The sequence below is a fragment of the Podarcis muralis genome, chromosome 2 (assembly GCF_964188315.1).
Source record: "Podarcis muralis chromosome 2, rPodMur119.hap1.1, whole genome shotgun sequence".
NCBI lineage: Eukaryota > Metazoa > Chordata > Lepidosauria > Squamata > Lacertidae > Podarcis > Podarcis muralis.
The window spans coordinates 75,600,413-75,616,267 of NC_135656.1; the positions used below are offsets into that span (position 1 = coordinate 75,600,413).

At 43.7% G+C, this 15,855-nt stretch overlaps 1 protein-coding gene and 1 long non-coding RNA gene across 8 annotated transcripts in view; one reads left to right on the plus strand and one right to left on the minus strand.

The window, feature by feature from the left end:
* The window catches only part of PFKFB4 (6-phosphofructo-2-kinase/fructose-2,6-biphosphatase 4), a 70,937-nt gene that overhangs the window by 36,282 nt on the left and 18,800 nt on the right, over positions 1-15,855 (minus strand). For 3 of the 5 annotated variants that reach the window (XM_028718828.2, XM_028718829.2, XM_028718831.2), the window contains exon 1: positions 6,450-6,685. The exons of 1 other annotated variant lie outside the window; for it this stretch is intronic. In XM_028718828.2, coding sequence (XP_028574661.1) covers positions 6,450-6,552 — 103 coding nt within the window. In that variant the 5' untranslated portion in view covers positions 6,553-6,685. Of the gene's footprint in view, positions 1-6,449; positions 6,687-15,855 lie in introns of those variants that run through there. One more of the 5 variants, XM_077924807.1, reaches the window with a different exon arrangement.
* Positions 6,729-15,288, plus strand: LOC114591607 (uncharacterized). Of its 3 annotated transcripts, XR_003705300.2 has the most exons (4): positions 6,729-6,932; positions 8,656-8,849; positions 11,154-11,547; positions 13,557-15,288. It is a non-coding gene; the product is annotated as an uncharacterized LOC114591607 (long non-coding RNA). The 3 variants fall into 3 exon arrangements; XR_013391954.1 differs by having other exon boundaries at positions 11,154-15,288; XR_013391955.1 differs by lacking the exon at positions 6,729-6,932 and adding an exon at positions 7,360-7,379 and having other exon boundaries at positions 11,154-15,288.

Here is a 15,855-nt window from a genome sequence, read left to right on the forward strand (position 1 = left end):
TAATACTTTGTCTTTTTCTACTACACGAAGTGTTTCTCTAGGACGTTGAAAGCACTTCATCTATATTATCTGGAAGGAAATAGGTTCCCCATCTCTGTAGCAAAGCCAGCCTCTGTAAATACTTACCATTAAGCCTATACTTCCCTTCAGTCCTTGTCTCTTTTTTTGCCCAGGCTTCAATAGTACCAACTTTTGTACTGAGTGTCAAACAGTGCAAAAACATTTATGGGTCAGTCATCTATTTTTAATTCAGCTCTTTTACTCAGCTACTGTAGACATAGTAACCTTGTGCATTCCTCTTTACTTTCATCAGCCTGTTCCATGACAAGGACAAAGATAACCATCACAACAGGAACTCACTCACTCTCTGCACATCCATTTTCACATGAGGGAAGGCCTGGACAATTGTTTTCCCGATGTTTAGAGACATCCACTATGATAAATGTTTGACAGTCCTGCACTACTGCTATAGAGAGGGGCCAAAGTCTGGTGGCAGAGCACATGCCTGCAGAAGGGTCCAGTTTCAATACCCAACACCTCCAGCTGAAAGTATCAGGAAGCAGTTGATGTCCCTGCTTGAGAACCATAGACCATACGGGGCTAGATGGACCAAAGGTCTGAAGTGGCATATCTGCTATTTGTTCATGTGCCAGTCCTTAGGACAGAAAGGAAGAACCTGTGCTCTTCTCAGATGTTGCAGGCCTACATCATCCTTGATCACGCACCGTGGTGACTGGAGCCGGTGGGAGTTGCAGTCCAACAGATGGAGAGTCACAGGCTCCCCATCCCAGCCTTAGAAACTGCACCATCTATGCATATATTTTATACTCAGTACTACCTTTAAGATCTTTGCACATATGTCTGATGGTTCAGAACAGGCCTAAACCCCTCTCCCATAGTCTTAACAGAAATATTCCATTATTTTGACCATATCTTATTCCAAATGCACACTTAAAGCACTAGTTTAAGCGTTAAACTGTGTTCCAGGAAGCACTAATTCAAATAACTCCAACAAGAAGCTATTTGAAACCATTAACCAGCCAGATCCTTCTGGAATACTGCCAAAATGGGGCCAAACTGCTGTATAAATTTATTCAACTCCACATTCACGCACAGGTTCCGGGAGGACTGTGCAGATCTTAAAACAACCTGAAAGATTAACTCCAAAATAACTTTGGTTCATGCCAATTATAGAAAGGCCAGGTTGCGCTCAGTTTCGGCTTAGTACAAAACATCTTCAGGATTAGATTACTGAAAACGATAGCAGATGGATATCACACTCTTTCATCATTAATGCTTCAACTTAAGCTAAGAGCAGTCCGTACCCCCCATTAGTCAGTTCAATGTCACTTTTTAAAAGCTCGTTCAATTTTTATCTTCATTTTCCTAGCCTTCAGCCTCTGTGGTAATAAATCACTCTGTTCAAAACACTAATATTCCCATTGTCCCAGCACCATTAAAGGTTTTTTTTTTGGGGGGGGGGGGTTAGTGCATGAAAAATCGATGTTAGAGGAAAGTAGGAAAACAGAAAACAGTAACATCTACAGTACTGTTTTTGCCAAATTATAGTTAATACACATGGACGCACAGAACCGTCCAGGAATTGAGCAAATTGATGTTGTTACTATGAACTATAGTCTTCTTCTGCAGCATTATTTTACCCTTCCTTTCTCAACCATGCATCTCCATAGCAGGGATAGGCAACCTAAGGCCTGTGGGCCAGATGCGGCCCAATCACCTTCTCAATCCGGCCCACGGAGGGTCCGGGAATCAGCATGTTTTTACATGAGTAGAATGTGCCCTTTTATTTAAAATGCATCTCTGGGTTATTTGTGGGGCCTGCCTGGTGTTTTTACCTGGTGCTTTTATTTAAAATGCATCTCTGGGTTATTTGTGGGGCATAGGAATCCGTTCATTTATTTTTTTTCAAAATAGAGTCCGGCCCACCACATGGTCTGAGGGACAGTGGACCAGCCCACGGCTGAAAAAGGTTGCTGACCCCTGCTCCATAGCCTCTTCCTTCCCCTATACTAGTGGGAAACACACAGCAATGTTTGGACATATCACTAAACCATGATTTACCACTACAAGTCAGTAAGCCTTGCATGCACATACACCCCTCACCTTCCTGCAAGGAGATCAGAAGCTTCCATATTAGATGGAACTGCAGTCCTCTGAACCCCAAACTGTGGTTAATCTGAACCATGATTAGTTGAAACAATCCAGATGCATAAAGTATGGTTTGAAGTTGACTTGCTTCCAAAAACCATATACCCAATCTGGGATGATTAAACAAATTGATGTTACTCCCCACTCAGCCATGAAGCTCATTGGGGGACTTTGGGCCACTCACCATGCCTAACCTACTTCACAGGGTTGTTGTGAGGATGAAATGGGGAGGATCAGAACCATGCACCTTGAGCTCCTCGGAAGAAAAGGGTGGTATATATAAATGTACAGTGGTACCTCGGGTTACATACGCTTCAGGTTACAGACTCCGCTAACCCAGAAATAGTACCTCAGGTTAAGAACTTTGCTTCAGGATGAGAACAGAAATCGTGCTCCGGCGGCGCAGCAGCAGCAGGAGGCCCCATTAGCTAAAGTGGTGCTTCAGGTTAAGAACAGTTTCAGGTTAAGAACTGACCTCCGGAACGAATTAAGTACTTAACCCGAGGTACCACTGTAATAAATAACACAAATAACTCCCAAACAGAAGCAGCTGCTTCCAATCTCCTCTTCATAGCCATACTGAAGGAGGAGCATGCAAACCAGAGATTAATAATAATGATAATAATAATAATCATAATTTATTATTTGTACCCCGCCCATCTGGCTGGGTTTCCCCAGCCACTCTGGGCGGCTTCCAACAAAGATGAAAAATACACAAAAATGTCACATATTAAAAACTTCCCTGAACAGGGCTGCCTTCAGATGTCTTCTGAATGTCAGGTAGTTGTTTATCGCTTTGACATCTGATGGGAGGGCGTTCCACAGGGCGGGCGCCACTACCGAGAAGGCCCTCTGCCTGGTTCCCTGTAACTTGGCCTCTTGCAGTGAGGGAACCGCCAGAAGGCCCTCGGAACTGGACCTCAGTGTCTGGGCAGAACGATGGGGGAGGAGACGCTCCTTCAGATATACTGGACCAAGGCCGTTTAGGGCTTTAAAGGTCAGCACCAGCACTTTGAATTGTGCTCCGAAACGTACTGGGAGCCAATGTAGGTCTTTCAAGACCGGTGTTATATGGTCTCGGCGGCCGCTCCCAGTCACCAGTCTAGCTGCCGCATTCTGGATTAGTTGTAGTTTCCGAGTCACCTTCAAAGGTAGCCCCACGTAGAGCGCATTGCAGTAGTCCAAGCGGGAGATAACCAGAGCATGCACCACTCTGGCGAGACAGCCTGCAGGCAGATAGGGTCTCAGCCTACGTACCAGATGCAGCTGGTAAACAGCTGCCCTGGATACAGATTTGACCTGTGCCTCCATGGACAGCTGTGAGTCCAAAATGACTCCCAGGCTGCGCACCTGGTCCTTCAGGGGCACAGTTACCCCATTCAGGACCAGGGAATCCTCCACACCTGCCCGCCTCCTGTCCCCCAAAACAGTACTTCTGTCTTGTCAGGATTCAATCTCAATCTGCTAGCCACCATCCAGATTAGCGTTGAGGCCAAAAAAAAAAGACCCAAGAGTGGTGCCTTTTACTTTCAATATCAGGAATTAGATAAAAAATAGTTTATTCGTTTGTAAACTGTTTGGGGACCACTGCCATTCAGATCATAACAACATGCCATTGCCTGTATCAGAGATGCAAATAACCACTTGATCACTTAGCTAGGACAAGTAGCAATCCACACCACCATTTTAGACATAGGCATAGAAGTGACTTGTACTGCTCATGACTTAACCCTGCAACCTGCCAAGTGACATGCTGGACATATGCTGTTTTTTTTTTTTTTCAATGGCTGCAGCCAACATGGGGGCTGATATACCTGATACGGTCAAAGGTAGTGCAACAAAGGAGCAGAAGGCATCTGTAAGCTTCCAGAGATAGATTTCTGGAGAAAAGAATTTGCCAAAGGGGACATGAATCTATGTAATCTTGAGACAAGAGTATCCTCTTAAGTGAAAGCCAATTTGATTATATATGACTCCAATAGGCAGGCAGGCACACTCATTCTTTCAATCTATGTTGGCTCGCACCTGCCGATATATCTGATTTTTTGGGTGGGACAAAGTAGGCATTCTGCTATAGGTGAACAGATATCCTGTTTACAAGCAGCCCACCTCTTCTCAGGATTTGCCTCATTTTCCAGTTGTTTGGTATTTATTACTGGAACGGAACCAAACCAAAAATATTGACACCCATTGCCTGCATGTGTTCTTTAGTGCAGAAGCAAGAAATCCACAGGCCTGAGAAACCCAGAGTCCCAGAAGCCCACACGCAGGATCACTGAATAACAGCCTGTTAGATTAGGCCAATGGCCCACCTAGTCTAGCATCCTGTTCTCACAGTGGCCAACCAGATGCCTGTGGGAGACACACAGCAAGGATCTGAGCACTTTCCCATCCTGTGGTTTCCAGCAACTGGTGTTTAGAAGCATTACTGCTTACAATTGTGGAGGCAGGGCATAGCAGTAGCTTTTGATAGCCATCTCCATTAATATAGCTAAATCCTCTTTTAAAGCCATCTAGGTTGGTAGCCTTCAAGGCCTCCTATGGGAGCGGATGCCATAGTTTAATTATGCACTCCCTGCATGAAGAAATACTTTCTTTTATCTGTCCTGACTCTTCCATCATTCAGCTTCACTGGATGGCCATGAGTTTTGGTGTTATGAGAGAGGGAGAAAAAAAGTTCTCTCCATGCCACGCTTGTCCATGTACATGTCTATGATATCAAACCTTACCTTTTCTCTAAATTAAAAAGTCGCAGATGCTGCAACCTTCCCTCCATCCCCTTAATCACTTTAGTTGCCTCTTTTTGAACCTTTTCCCAATCTACAATATCCTTTTTGAGGTGAGGCAACCAGAACTATACAGTATTCCAAATACGGTCATACCCGAGATTTGTACGACAGCATTTTGATACTGGCAGTTTTGTTTTCAATTCCTTCCCTAATGATCTCTAGCAAGGAATTTTCCTTTTTCATCACCACTGCAGCACACTGGTTCAACATCTTCATTGAACTATCTACTAAGACCCCAAAAACTAAGATTTTCAGCCTGTTTACATTCAGTTGCATTTGCCATTTTACCACCCATTCACTCAGTTTGGAGAGGTCCCTTTGGCACTTTTTGCAATCTCTATTTGTTTTAAGGACTCTGAAAAAATTAGTATCATCAGCAAACTTAGCCACCTCACTGCTCAACATGGGCGTAGCCACAGGGGGGCAGGGAGGAGCAGATGCCCACATAATAAATATAAATCAATAAAAATACATAGCTAACTGAGGTTCTGCACCCCTAACAAAAGGCCTGCCCAAAAAAAATCCTGGCTACGCCCACTTGCTGTTCACTCTAAACTCTAGATCTTTTATGAGTAAGTTAAAAACCACAGGTCCCAATATCGATCCTTGGGAGACTCCACTTTCTACTTCACTGCATTCAGAGAACTGCTCATTTATTCCTACTCTTTGCTTCCAGCAGCGTAACCTATTTATGATCCATGAGAGGACCTTTCCTTCTATTCACTGACTGCTAGGCTTACTCAGCAGTCTTCGGTGAGGTACTTTGTCAAAAGCTGAATTCCTCCCCCTTTATCTCCCCCTTGCCTTTTTTTGTTGTTCCATGTTGCTCCTGCTATAGCTTTTATTTTATTTTCTTTCTTTCTTTTACTAGAAAGCAAAGAGCGTGCAAGAAAGCTGGGGTACAGGGAGACTGAGGAACAGGGGGGCAGTACACTTGGCAAAGGGAGTCGATGTCAAGAGTATGGAGAAACCACCTGATTTCCTCCCCAAAGGTGGACGTTATCAAGTATTTATTGGCAGGATCTTTAAGGCGAAACACATTCTATGTACTTTTTACTGCAGCCCACCAGAAGGTGAATGGGAGCTAGCAAATGTCTCCAGAGCCTGTATGACTCGCGAAGACCTTGCGCCAAGAATAACGGGCACTCAGAGGGCATCGCTTCGATCCCTCTGAGCTGTGCCTCTCCAGGACCCTAATGGACATGCGTTGGGCACGGCGCTCCGGGAGCGAGGAGCACAGCCACTCCGGGCACCAGCGGAGGGAGGGTCATCCAGCTACCCCGCCTCTCCTCGGAAGACGCCGGCTTTCCTATTCTTTCTGCTGAGGTGTTAAGATTTTCGCATCGCCTCTCGTTCCCCTCAAGAGGCCTCCGCTACCACGTCCTGCTTCCTCAATCCCCGGCACACACCCTCGCGGGCTGCGGGCTGATGCAACTCCGGTGTCCCCGCAAGCCAAGGCGCCCCGAGATCTGCCCGCCAATATTTGCTTACCGCCTCGCTGCGCGCTGTGCTTTGCAGGCAGCCCGTTGTTGTAAGGCACCCAGATCTTCTGCAGGGGGTTCTGCGTGAGCTCTCGAGCCGGCGGAGACGCCATTCTCGCATTGGGGGCTCGTTCCCTCCTGCGGTCCCGCCTGCTGCGACAAGCTCCAAGGAAGATCCGGGAAGGTGCGCCGCCGCCGCCGCCGACAGCCAGCCAGCCGGCGCGTGTCCTGGATCCTCGGCTATAGCGGGGGGTGGGGGGGTGCTGGCAATGCCACCGGAGGGCGGGGCCTGCAGGACGCTCCGCCCCCTCAGGCCAGCGCGGGGAACAAGTTGCGGAGCAGGAAGACTCGCCCCCAACTCCGGAGCGAAGCAATGCGCGCGAGGCGCCGAGGCTGGGCTCCGCCCCCTGCGCGCTTCGCGGAGACAAAGGGATGCCTTGGCTGGGGTAACACAAGGCAAAGCCGCACTGGGGCCCATGGTGCTTACTCGCAGGTAGGCGCATATGGGTAAAAGCAAGCATCAACCCGCTTTAAATGCCACTTAACGTCTGCAGTAATGTGTTCAGGCTAATCCGCAACTGTCCTTGGGGATGGGGGGGAGGGAATACAGTCATTCACAGGTTTGTTACGCCTTAGCATTTTGGGAGCTGTAGTTTTAGGAGAGGGCTCAGTGTGGAAGATCGTTAAGAGTCCTTAACGACTTTTTTAAAAATCCAGCATTACTAACCGTGCAGTCCTGTGCATGTCAACTCAGAAGTGATCCCCGTTGAGTCAGTGGCGTAGCGTGGGTTGTCAGCACCTGGGGCAAGGCAAGTAATTTGCGCCCCCTAACCCATGGATTTGCGCCCCCTAACCCTAACCCCCAGATGTTGCGCCCGGTGCGGCTGGCCCCCCCCTGCACCCCCCACGCTACGCCACTTCGTTGAGTTAAAATTGGACGGTAAGTGTATATCGGATTGCAGCCTAAACCACTTTAAATCTCCAGAGGGGTAGTCAAATTGGACTGCAGTCCTAATCACTGACTGGCAGCGTTGGGGTTTATACAACTCCATCGCTCAGGTTGTAAGGGGGGGGGGGGCAGGAAAAAAATGTCCCTTTGCTGCAGCGGTCATGGGATGGCAGCCAGGCCCTGCAAATGCCCAATTTCTGGGATTGCCAGCAGAAATTTCCAACCACCTGATTTAAAAATTGAGGGGAAATAATATATTGCCATTAGCTGTGCTCAGTGTGCTTTGGGTGGGAGTTAAAAGTGAAGACAGAAGCCCCTGCTCTAACATGAATCATACTGTATGCTCAAGCATTTTATTTAAGTAGGTAATGAACATTTCAAAGTGCAACCAGTCTGCCTGCAACTCAAGAGAACATTAAGAACATGAATACATGCAACAGAGCCATGGATTTGTTCTGGCATGAGGTCTAAGGCAACTGACTGTTGCAATCTGATAATTAGAAGAGTTGTTTTTTTAAAACTAGGAATCCAAACAAGCTTCACCTCTGACCAGCAGTATTAACAATGAACTGCATTGCTGCCAGCCACTCTCTCACACAGAACAGTCCCCTAAATTCTTACCAAGGAGCTCAACCTCACCACTCTTTTAATTACCGTATTTTTTGCTCTATAAGACTCACTTTTCCCCTCCTAAAAAGTAAGGGGAAATGTGTGTGCGTCTTATGGAGCGAATGCAGGCTGCGCAGCTATCCCAGAAGCCAGAACAGCAAGAGGGATTGCTATTTCGCTGCGCAGCGATCCCTATTGCTGTTCTGGCTTCTGAGATTCAGAATATTTTTTCTTCTTGTTTTCCTCCTCCAAAAACTAGGTGCGTCTTATGGTCTGGTGCGTCTTATAGAGCGAAAAATACGGTATATCTCAGCACTTTTGACTCAAAAAAAATTCAGCACTGTCTGGGAAGGTGAACTAAGCTGATGCTTAGGGAGCCATAACAAGATCAGTCATTAGCTTCTACAGCAGAAGTGACTGAGAACTCCAGAAAAGGAAAACACCTTCCTTTCTTGCCTAAAGGTAAGGGTAAAGGAACCCCTGACCGTTAGGTCCAGTCGCGGACGACTCTGGGGTTGCGGCACTCATCTCACTTTACTGGTCGAGGGAGCCGGCGTACAGCTTCCGGGTCATGTGGCCAGCATGACTAAGCCGCTTTACCTTCCCGCTGGAGCGATACCTATTTATCTACTTGCATTGGCGTGCTTTCAACTGCTAGGTTGGCAGGAGCAAGGACCGAGCAACAGGAGCTCACCCCGTCGCGGGTATTCGAACTGCCAACCTTCTGATCGGCAAGCCCTAGGCTCTGTGGTTTAACCCACAGCGCCACACGCGTGGCACCTTTTAATTGGTTTCTGAGCCCTGGCCTAGAGGAAGCTCCATGCCTGAGGCACTGCAAGTACCAGGAAACAGGTAATGCCCATTATCATCCATCAAGGTTAATGTTCTCCCTTCAAACAGGACCCTTTATTACACCCCACACAGTTCTGCACTTGTCATCCATGGTAGGCCTCTACTGTTTTAAATGCTCTCGTCCTTGTTTATCCCTTATTTATCCTTATTTATTGGTTTTGTTTTAGATGCTTTTATACTGTAGTTTTATTAGCTTTAGGCTGAATTTTTTGTTTTAATGATAATGGATGTTTTTAATATTGTACACTGCTTAGAGATTTTTAAATATTAAGCAAATTACAGGTGCTTTAAATTAAATAAATATCTAGGGAAATTGCTCCCTCTCATAACCAAATTCTAAAAGGATCAAAAACTAAAAGCAGTGTTCAGGCCATGCTCATTCAGTCAAGTTAGTTAGCTCTGCTCACCCTTCCTACCTTGTTCCCTGGTTCTTTATTATTTTGTACTCCTCATCAGGGTTCCAAGGGAAACTGCAACCTTGAATTATTCTTCTATGCCTTCACCCAAAAAGGCTTGCCCCCCTGTTACTCTACTGCAGACTGGTCAAGGATCTACAGGACAGCATCCTCCCTCAAGTGCTGATAAGTCAGGGGTAGCCAATGCGGTGCTCTCCAAATGTTATTAGACTCCATCTCCCATCAGCTCCAGTCTACATGTCCGATGGTCAAGGCTGATGGGAGATGGAGTCAAACTATATCTGGACGACAACATATTGACTACCCTGGGAATTGATAACAACCATGTTCCGGGTTCTTTTCCCTCTTTAATTTTCTGATTTTTCCGTCCTTTCTGCTCTCCAAGCAAACCAGTAACCTATGCTACTTTAGGCACCTGAATTTAATCTCTAACCCCAGTTTGATCCTGCACATACAGCTGGTGCCTATTGCCCTCCATCTTTCTCCAGTCTTCTCATAGCCCATTGCCCCTTCTCACTCTGTACGTCTGTTATTATTGTAATTATTTTACCATTAGGCTGTCTGTTGGTATACTTTTTACTATGTTTTTTCCATTGATGTTTTGTAATATGTTTCTAGTGTTGAACGCTGCCCTAAGGTATTTTGGTAAAGGGCTGTAGATAAATTGAATAAATTATTATTATTATTATTTTATTATTATTATTATTATTAATTAATAATAATGTCCTGATCCCCTCTGTCCTTTGTACCACTTACCCACATAGTTGGTGCTAGACCAATCTGAATATCTGGGGTTGCCAACATGGTCCTTGTGTGTACAATGACACTTTTGAGGTGCCCATGAAGCCTCAAAGCTCACCTTCCTTGAAATACTGAGGAGGGGTACCTATTTTCCACACTGAGAAGTATGTGGAGCTAAAGGAGTTAAGCTGGAAGAGTGACCCTTTTTCCCATCTCCTCTACATATTTTTCAAGGCTCAGATCAATAGCTGAACAGAAAGTGGAGCAACTGAGAGGGTAGGAGGGAAAGGGGGGAAGACAGGATAAAAGGGAGTGAACTGCAATATTTGAGGGGAGGGAGGGAAATAGAGTGTCCAGGGCAGGAATCAGGAGAAATACAGAGTGCCATAGAGCAAATGTACATGAGCTCAAACACATTGGACTCAATAAAACGGCTCCTCTTGGAATGGCATATCATTCTTGCTCCTACCAAACACTACCAAATCATAGATCACATCTGTCTCCATTGACATGAGTCATAGACACCATAGATCAGCTGCTTTCCAAAACACGAATTCAAGGGCTTATCATTTTTAAAAGGGACTCCTTCAAAGCCACTATCAAATCATAGGTCACCTCTGTGTCCACAGAAGTGTCAGTGATTTGTTGTTGCCTTTGTTGTCCTCCTGTGTAAAATCCATGAGGATCCACGCTTTGGCTTGGGTCAAAGTTTCTGTGGTGCTGGCAAGTACCAAATCTTTTACTCAGCAGTCTACTTACTGTTAAGCTTTAATTTTGATGGTGCGGGAGAGGGGGGATACTGTCTAAAATAATGCACATTTAATTCTACTGGATCCAACTCTTACCCAGATGCCATGGAAAAGCACAGTGGGGGGGGGGGGGAGAAACCACCAGAGGGGTCGTGTCAGAGGCACTCTCAAAATTCTAGATGTGCGCACAAGACCAAAAAGGTTAGCAACCCTGCAATTAATTGACCTTTCTGTTTCTGTAATAATAAAGTATATTTGATTATTCTGTCTCATGGCTTATTCTGCCTCTTTGGTGCCCAACTTTTAGATAAAAGATCAAATAATTATCATTCAGGTGCACCTGTACTAACATGGCATCCAACCATCCCTAATTTTATTTGTATGCTTCCTTTCCACAGTGCAAACCATGCTCAAAGCAGCTTACAACGTTAAAAAAAATACAGAACTACAACATAATGAAAGTAGTCATAAACAGTAAGTTAAACATTTAAAAATACAAAACCAAACTGAACAATTTCCACATAAATCGCAACAAAATCTGAAATAAAGATACAGAACAGCAACAACTTCACCTCAATTAACAAGAACATGCAGTAAAAACATGCTCAAAGGTTTTAATCTCTGAACAGTACTGCAGATCCTGCACTATTTGGCCAGCCAATCAGATCTGCAGTATTGGCTGAAGAATCCATGCCCATTTACTGGAAACCAGCCAGAAGATCAGTTGGTAGCTCTCGATTCCTGTCTACGCAAGGCTTATGAGTTCCTGGAAACAAGCGGGAGGGGGAAAAGGTATTTAACATAATTGTGCAATTATCAAGTAGGAGTTATACTTTCCCACTAGAAAACTTTTATGTTTCTTTTTATCCAGCTTCTTAAAAGCTAGATGTGGTACTTAAAAAGGCATGAAAAACCTGTTCTTAGTTTCGCTGAAGATCCATTTGCAGAATGTTCATAAGATAAACAGCTGAGAGCTAAGTTTTATATTAGTCTTTCCCACACAAAGAGGGAAAACAGAAATTTTAAACTACATGTTCTGTCCTGGTCCTGAATCATGGGGCAAGACAGTAGTTACTACGGTGTGTTCTCTGCTCATTCAGTCCCTCTGATGCAAATCGGGAATTAAGCACCTGCTTTCTTGGGGTGCAGGTGGGGAATTGCCACTTAGCCCAGCTTATTTTCACACGTGTTGAAAATCGTGGTATAGAAGTATAAAAACAACTAAGTCCCATGACACTTTAAAGCAGCTTTCCCCAATCTGGTGCCCTGAAGGTGTTTGGAACTACAACTCCCATCAACCTTCACCCAGCATAGCCAGGTTAGTTTGGACTGATAGGAGACACACACCAAACATGTGGAAAGCGCCCAGTTGGGGGAGACTGGGATTTAGGGGCTGTGCTTGATATCACACTGAGCCTTGGAAGCCTCTCATAAAGCAATGGGAACTTCTTGTTTTTTAATTATTTCCCAGGTGGTAGAAGTTTCAGTACTACTTAACTTCAAAGCAAGTGCATGTTGCTGCAGTCTTTGTGACCAAATATGAAAGCTGATTGGGTAGACATTTCCTTTTCTAGTGCCATTTCCTTTTCTATCATCTGGAAGATGGTCTTGACCATAACCTAACAATAAGAGGGTCAGGAAGCTATCTATAATTACTGCAGTAAGGATTTACTAATTGTTCTACTGCTGACTAGCTAAACTGCTTATCTTCAAAGGTGCTTTACTATTGTATCTTAAGATTATAGGAGCAAGACAATACTTGTGCAAATAAATAAGATGCTTTAAATATTTTAATGTAAAAATTAGGTTAAAATCTTGTCTACTGAAAATAGCCAATCTGTACACAAAACATACTCTTCTCTGAAGTAATACGCCTGCGATAATGTGAGGTTGTAATGACATTCTTTAAGGATTATTTTGCTCTTTGGTTTTTTTTAACATTTAGGGCTATTAAAAGGGTTTATGATCCTAGTGATAATATGAGATTCTAAGGCTTGACTCAGGTGTAATGATATTGGTTGACTCTAAGCATTGTGATCTTGTGCTCCCCCTACCTCTCACATACCACATTGCAAGGCCAGGTCTAAACATTACATGCACTTCCTGAAGTTTGGGAGCTCTCACATGAGATCTTTATTGCGGTAGTTTGCAATGCTGGCATGTTGCTCGACCTGCTTTTCATTCTCAGAATTCCATGGTAGTGCAACATGCTGTGTAGCAGATACAAGATTTACATTCAATTACTTGAGATGAGAAAGTGATTTGCTTGCCGGGACAGTTTCTGTAGTGGCTAGAGTGATGGATCTTGCAAATCTCTTTATAATATTGTGGTTTATTAAAATTATTGGTCAGAATGTCTGTCAAAGTCCTAGCACAAAGGAAATAAGTCTTTACTGTGCCTGAACATAGCAACTATTTAGATCAGGAGAATCAGGTAGGTAAATCTGCATTTCAATATTACTTGCGCCCAATGATATATGTTTGCACAATGCAGTGCAAGGGCAAATTGTGAATAAGACAAAGAAAATGGTTAACACATGGTGAGGGTGAGAAACCACAACCATATATCTATCCACAAAGCTAACAAACATTCTTTTTATATACATATAAAAAAATCACTTCAACAAAAATATTATATACATTATTACACTATTCAAACTTTTTACTAGAAAACCAACCAATCATTCTTAGTATTAAGTATCACTCCCTTGCTCTCTTTATGTGTCTGTTTATATGAACACAAGATGTGGCCTGCAGGATCAGGCCAAAAGCCCATCAAGTCCTGCATTCTGTTTTCACAGCCAGATGACCATGGGAAGCCCACAAGCAAGACCTGAGCACAACATCACTCTTCCCATCTGTGGTTCTCAAAATGATATACAGAGACTTACTGCCTCTGGCAGTGGAGAGAGACATTTTATTATTACTATTATTGTTGTTGTTATTGTTATTTATACCCCACCCATCTGGCTGGGTTTCCCCAGCATGGTCAGTTAATCAGTAAAAAGCAGAGTTCTGACAGCAATTATATTCATCAGTATCTGCGTTACATCTGTTTATATTCAGTCAACAGGAGTAATTTACTTCTAAAATTTACCCTTTAGTCTTCCATCACAGTTGAACCAGCCAATCAATTAAATTGATCCTGTAAAGCAAATATGTATGTGTATGTGTGCATTACTTGATTTCATATAATTAAAAATTAAAGACATGAAATATCACGCATTTTTTATAAAGTCAAATATCACCAGTAGATGGCACTTCATAGTCACATAGCCAAGCACTATGTATATGAAGATTTAAGGAGACAACAGGCCAGTTGTAATCAAACTAAAAAGGTAACCAACCTAGCAGTTTGAAAGCATACCAATAGTCCCCATAGTCACCTTTGACTGGACTTAACCATCCAGGGGTCCTTTACCTTTTTACCTTCACCTGTTATGAAACTCTATGCAGAAAGTTTTGGGGCAACAACTTTATTGCTGTAGAGCAGAACTGGAGCTCATTTCCAGATCACCTAGCAGGAAACAAAGATTTAGAGATTCTCTCTACGACATTTTCTGCAAGATTTTGTGCTCTGGCTCTCATTCATTTATCCAAAGCAATAAGAATAGAAAATGAACAAAGGTGAGATAATATGTGGAAGAGGGAACGATGTTAGAACCCATAACTCTCATGTGTTTTATCTGTTTGGCCTTCATATTATAATCCTGGGTTAAATATTTCAGGTGGTGTAATGGGTCAGTGCATCTGGCTGTTAACCAGAAGGTGGGTGGTTCAAGCCCACCCAGAGACAGATGTGGACAGGATTTCTGCATTGTGGAAGTTGGACTAGATGACCCTCAGGGTCCCTTCCAACTCTGCAATTCTATTATTCTGCCATTTAAAAAATTTCGTCTGATGGTACTTTGCGCACTGTAAATGAGGAAGAAATTAAGCTTGGAATAACAAATCCCAACCATCCGGAAATGCTTTTCGCGTACACTAGCAGCTACGTGGGGGGACAGACAGAGCAGGAAAGTCTCATAGTATAAATGACCTCCCATTCACACAATTGTGGATCCAATCACCTATTTTTAGCTCCCTGTTCAAAGCCTTAAAATTAATGTCCTTCATACTCCCAGTATGAGACAGTTAAAACATGACCAATCTAGCCAACCTACGCTTGTAGATTCTCTTTCTCTCTCAAACAATCTGGCTCATGTAATGGATATTTCAATACTGAAGTTCAATATTGAGAAAGACAATCTCAATAGCTTTCTATCAAGAAATGCTGGAGAAAACGGTTAAGTTTCTCTATCCTAAACACCACTGCACTGGTACAATCCTTTGTCTCAATTTGGCTCCACCAGAGCAAGATAATAGCTAGTGTCATTTAATTAGATAGGCTTAATAGTCCTTAATCAGAAATATAATTTCCACATGTGATAAGCGATGCAACTGTTTCCACATCTGTGTGCAACATGCCTCTTCTAATACACATGATTCTGTAACAAAACTGCAGCTGGCTATCCAAATAAAGATTTTGTTTTATATTGCGTATTACACCAACCAAAATTTCACAAAACAGCGTGCAAGCTTTTGAGTTCTCCAGAGCTTGTCATTAGGCTACATGAAAAACAGTTCCAGCAGCCTTTAACATTATACAGAAAGGCACTTCTTTCTATTTCTTTCTTGCCTGCCCTACCAAGCAGCAATCCAGGATGGTAAACAATATAATTTAAACATCATTTAATTTAAACATCATTACAAATATTCCACAATAGCAATAAATAGTAAATAAAAACACAAGCATGCTCAAAATTGCAGTATCATTCTTACAACTGTTGGGCCCCTTAATTCCCAGAAGTAAATAAAGTCTTTAACAGCTGCCTTCAAGGCCAATTGAGGGGCACAATTGTAGCTCACACACAGCCAGTGCATTGCTTTAAGGGTAGCTGAACTATGATCCCATGTGTGCTCATTCTTCAGCCTCTCCTCCCTCTTGCAAACTCTTTAAAATCAGTGACCCTGTATCATCCTCCCACAACACTGGGTAAGTCCACTGTCTAAAACAGGGGTGGATACAGCGGTGAGGCCGGGGAGGGCAGGGAGGCAGCT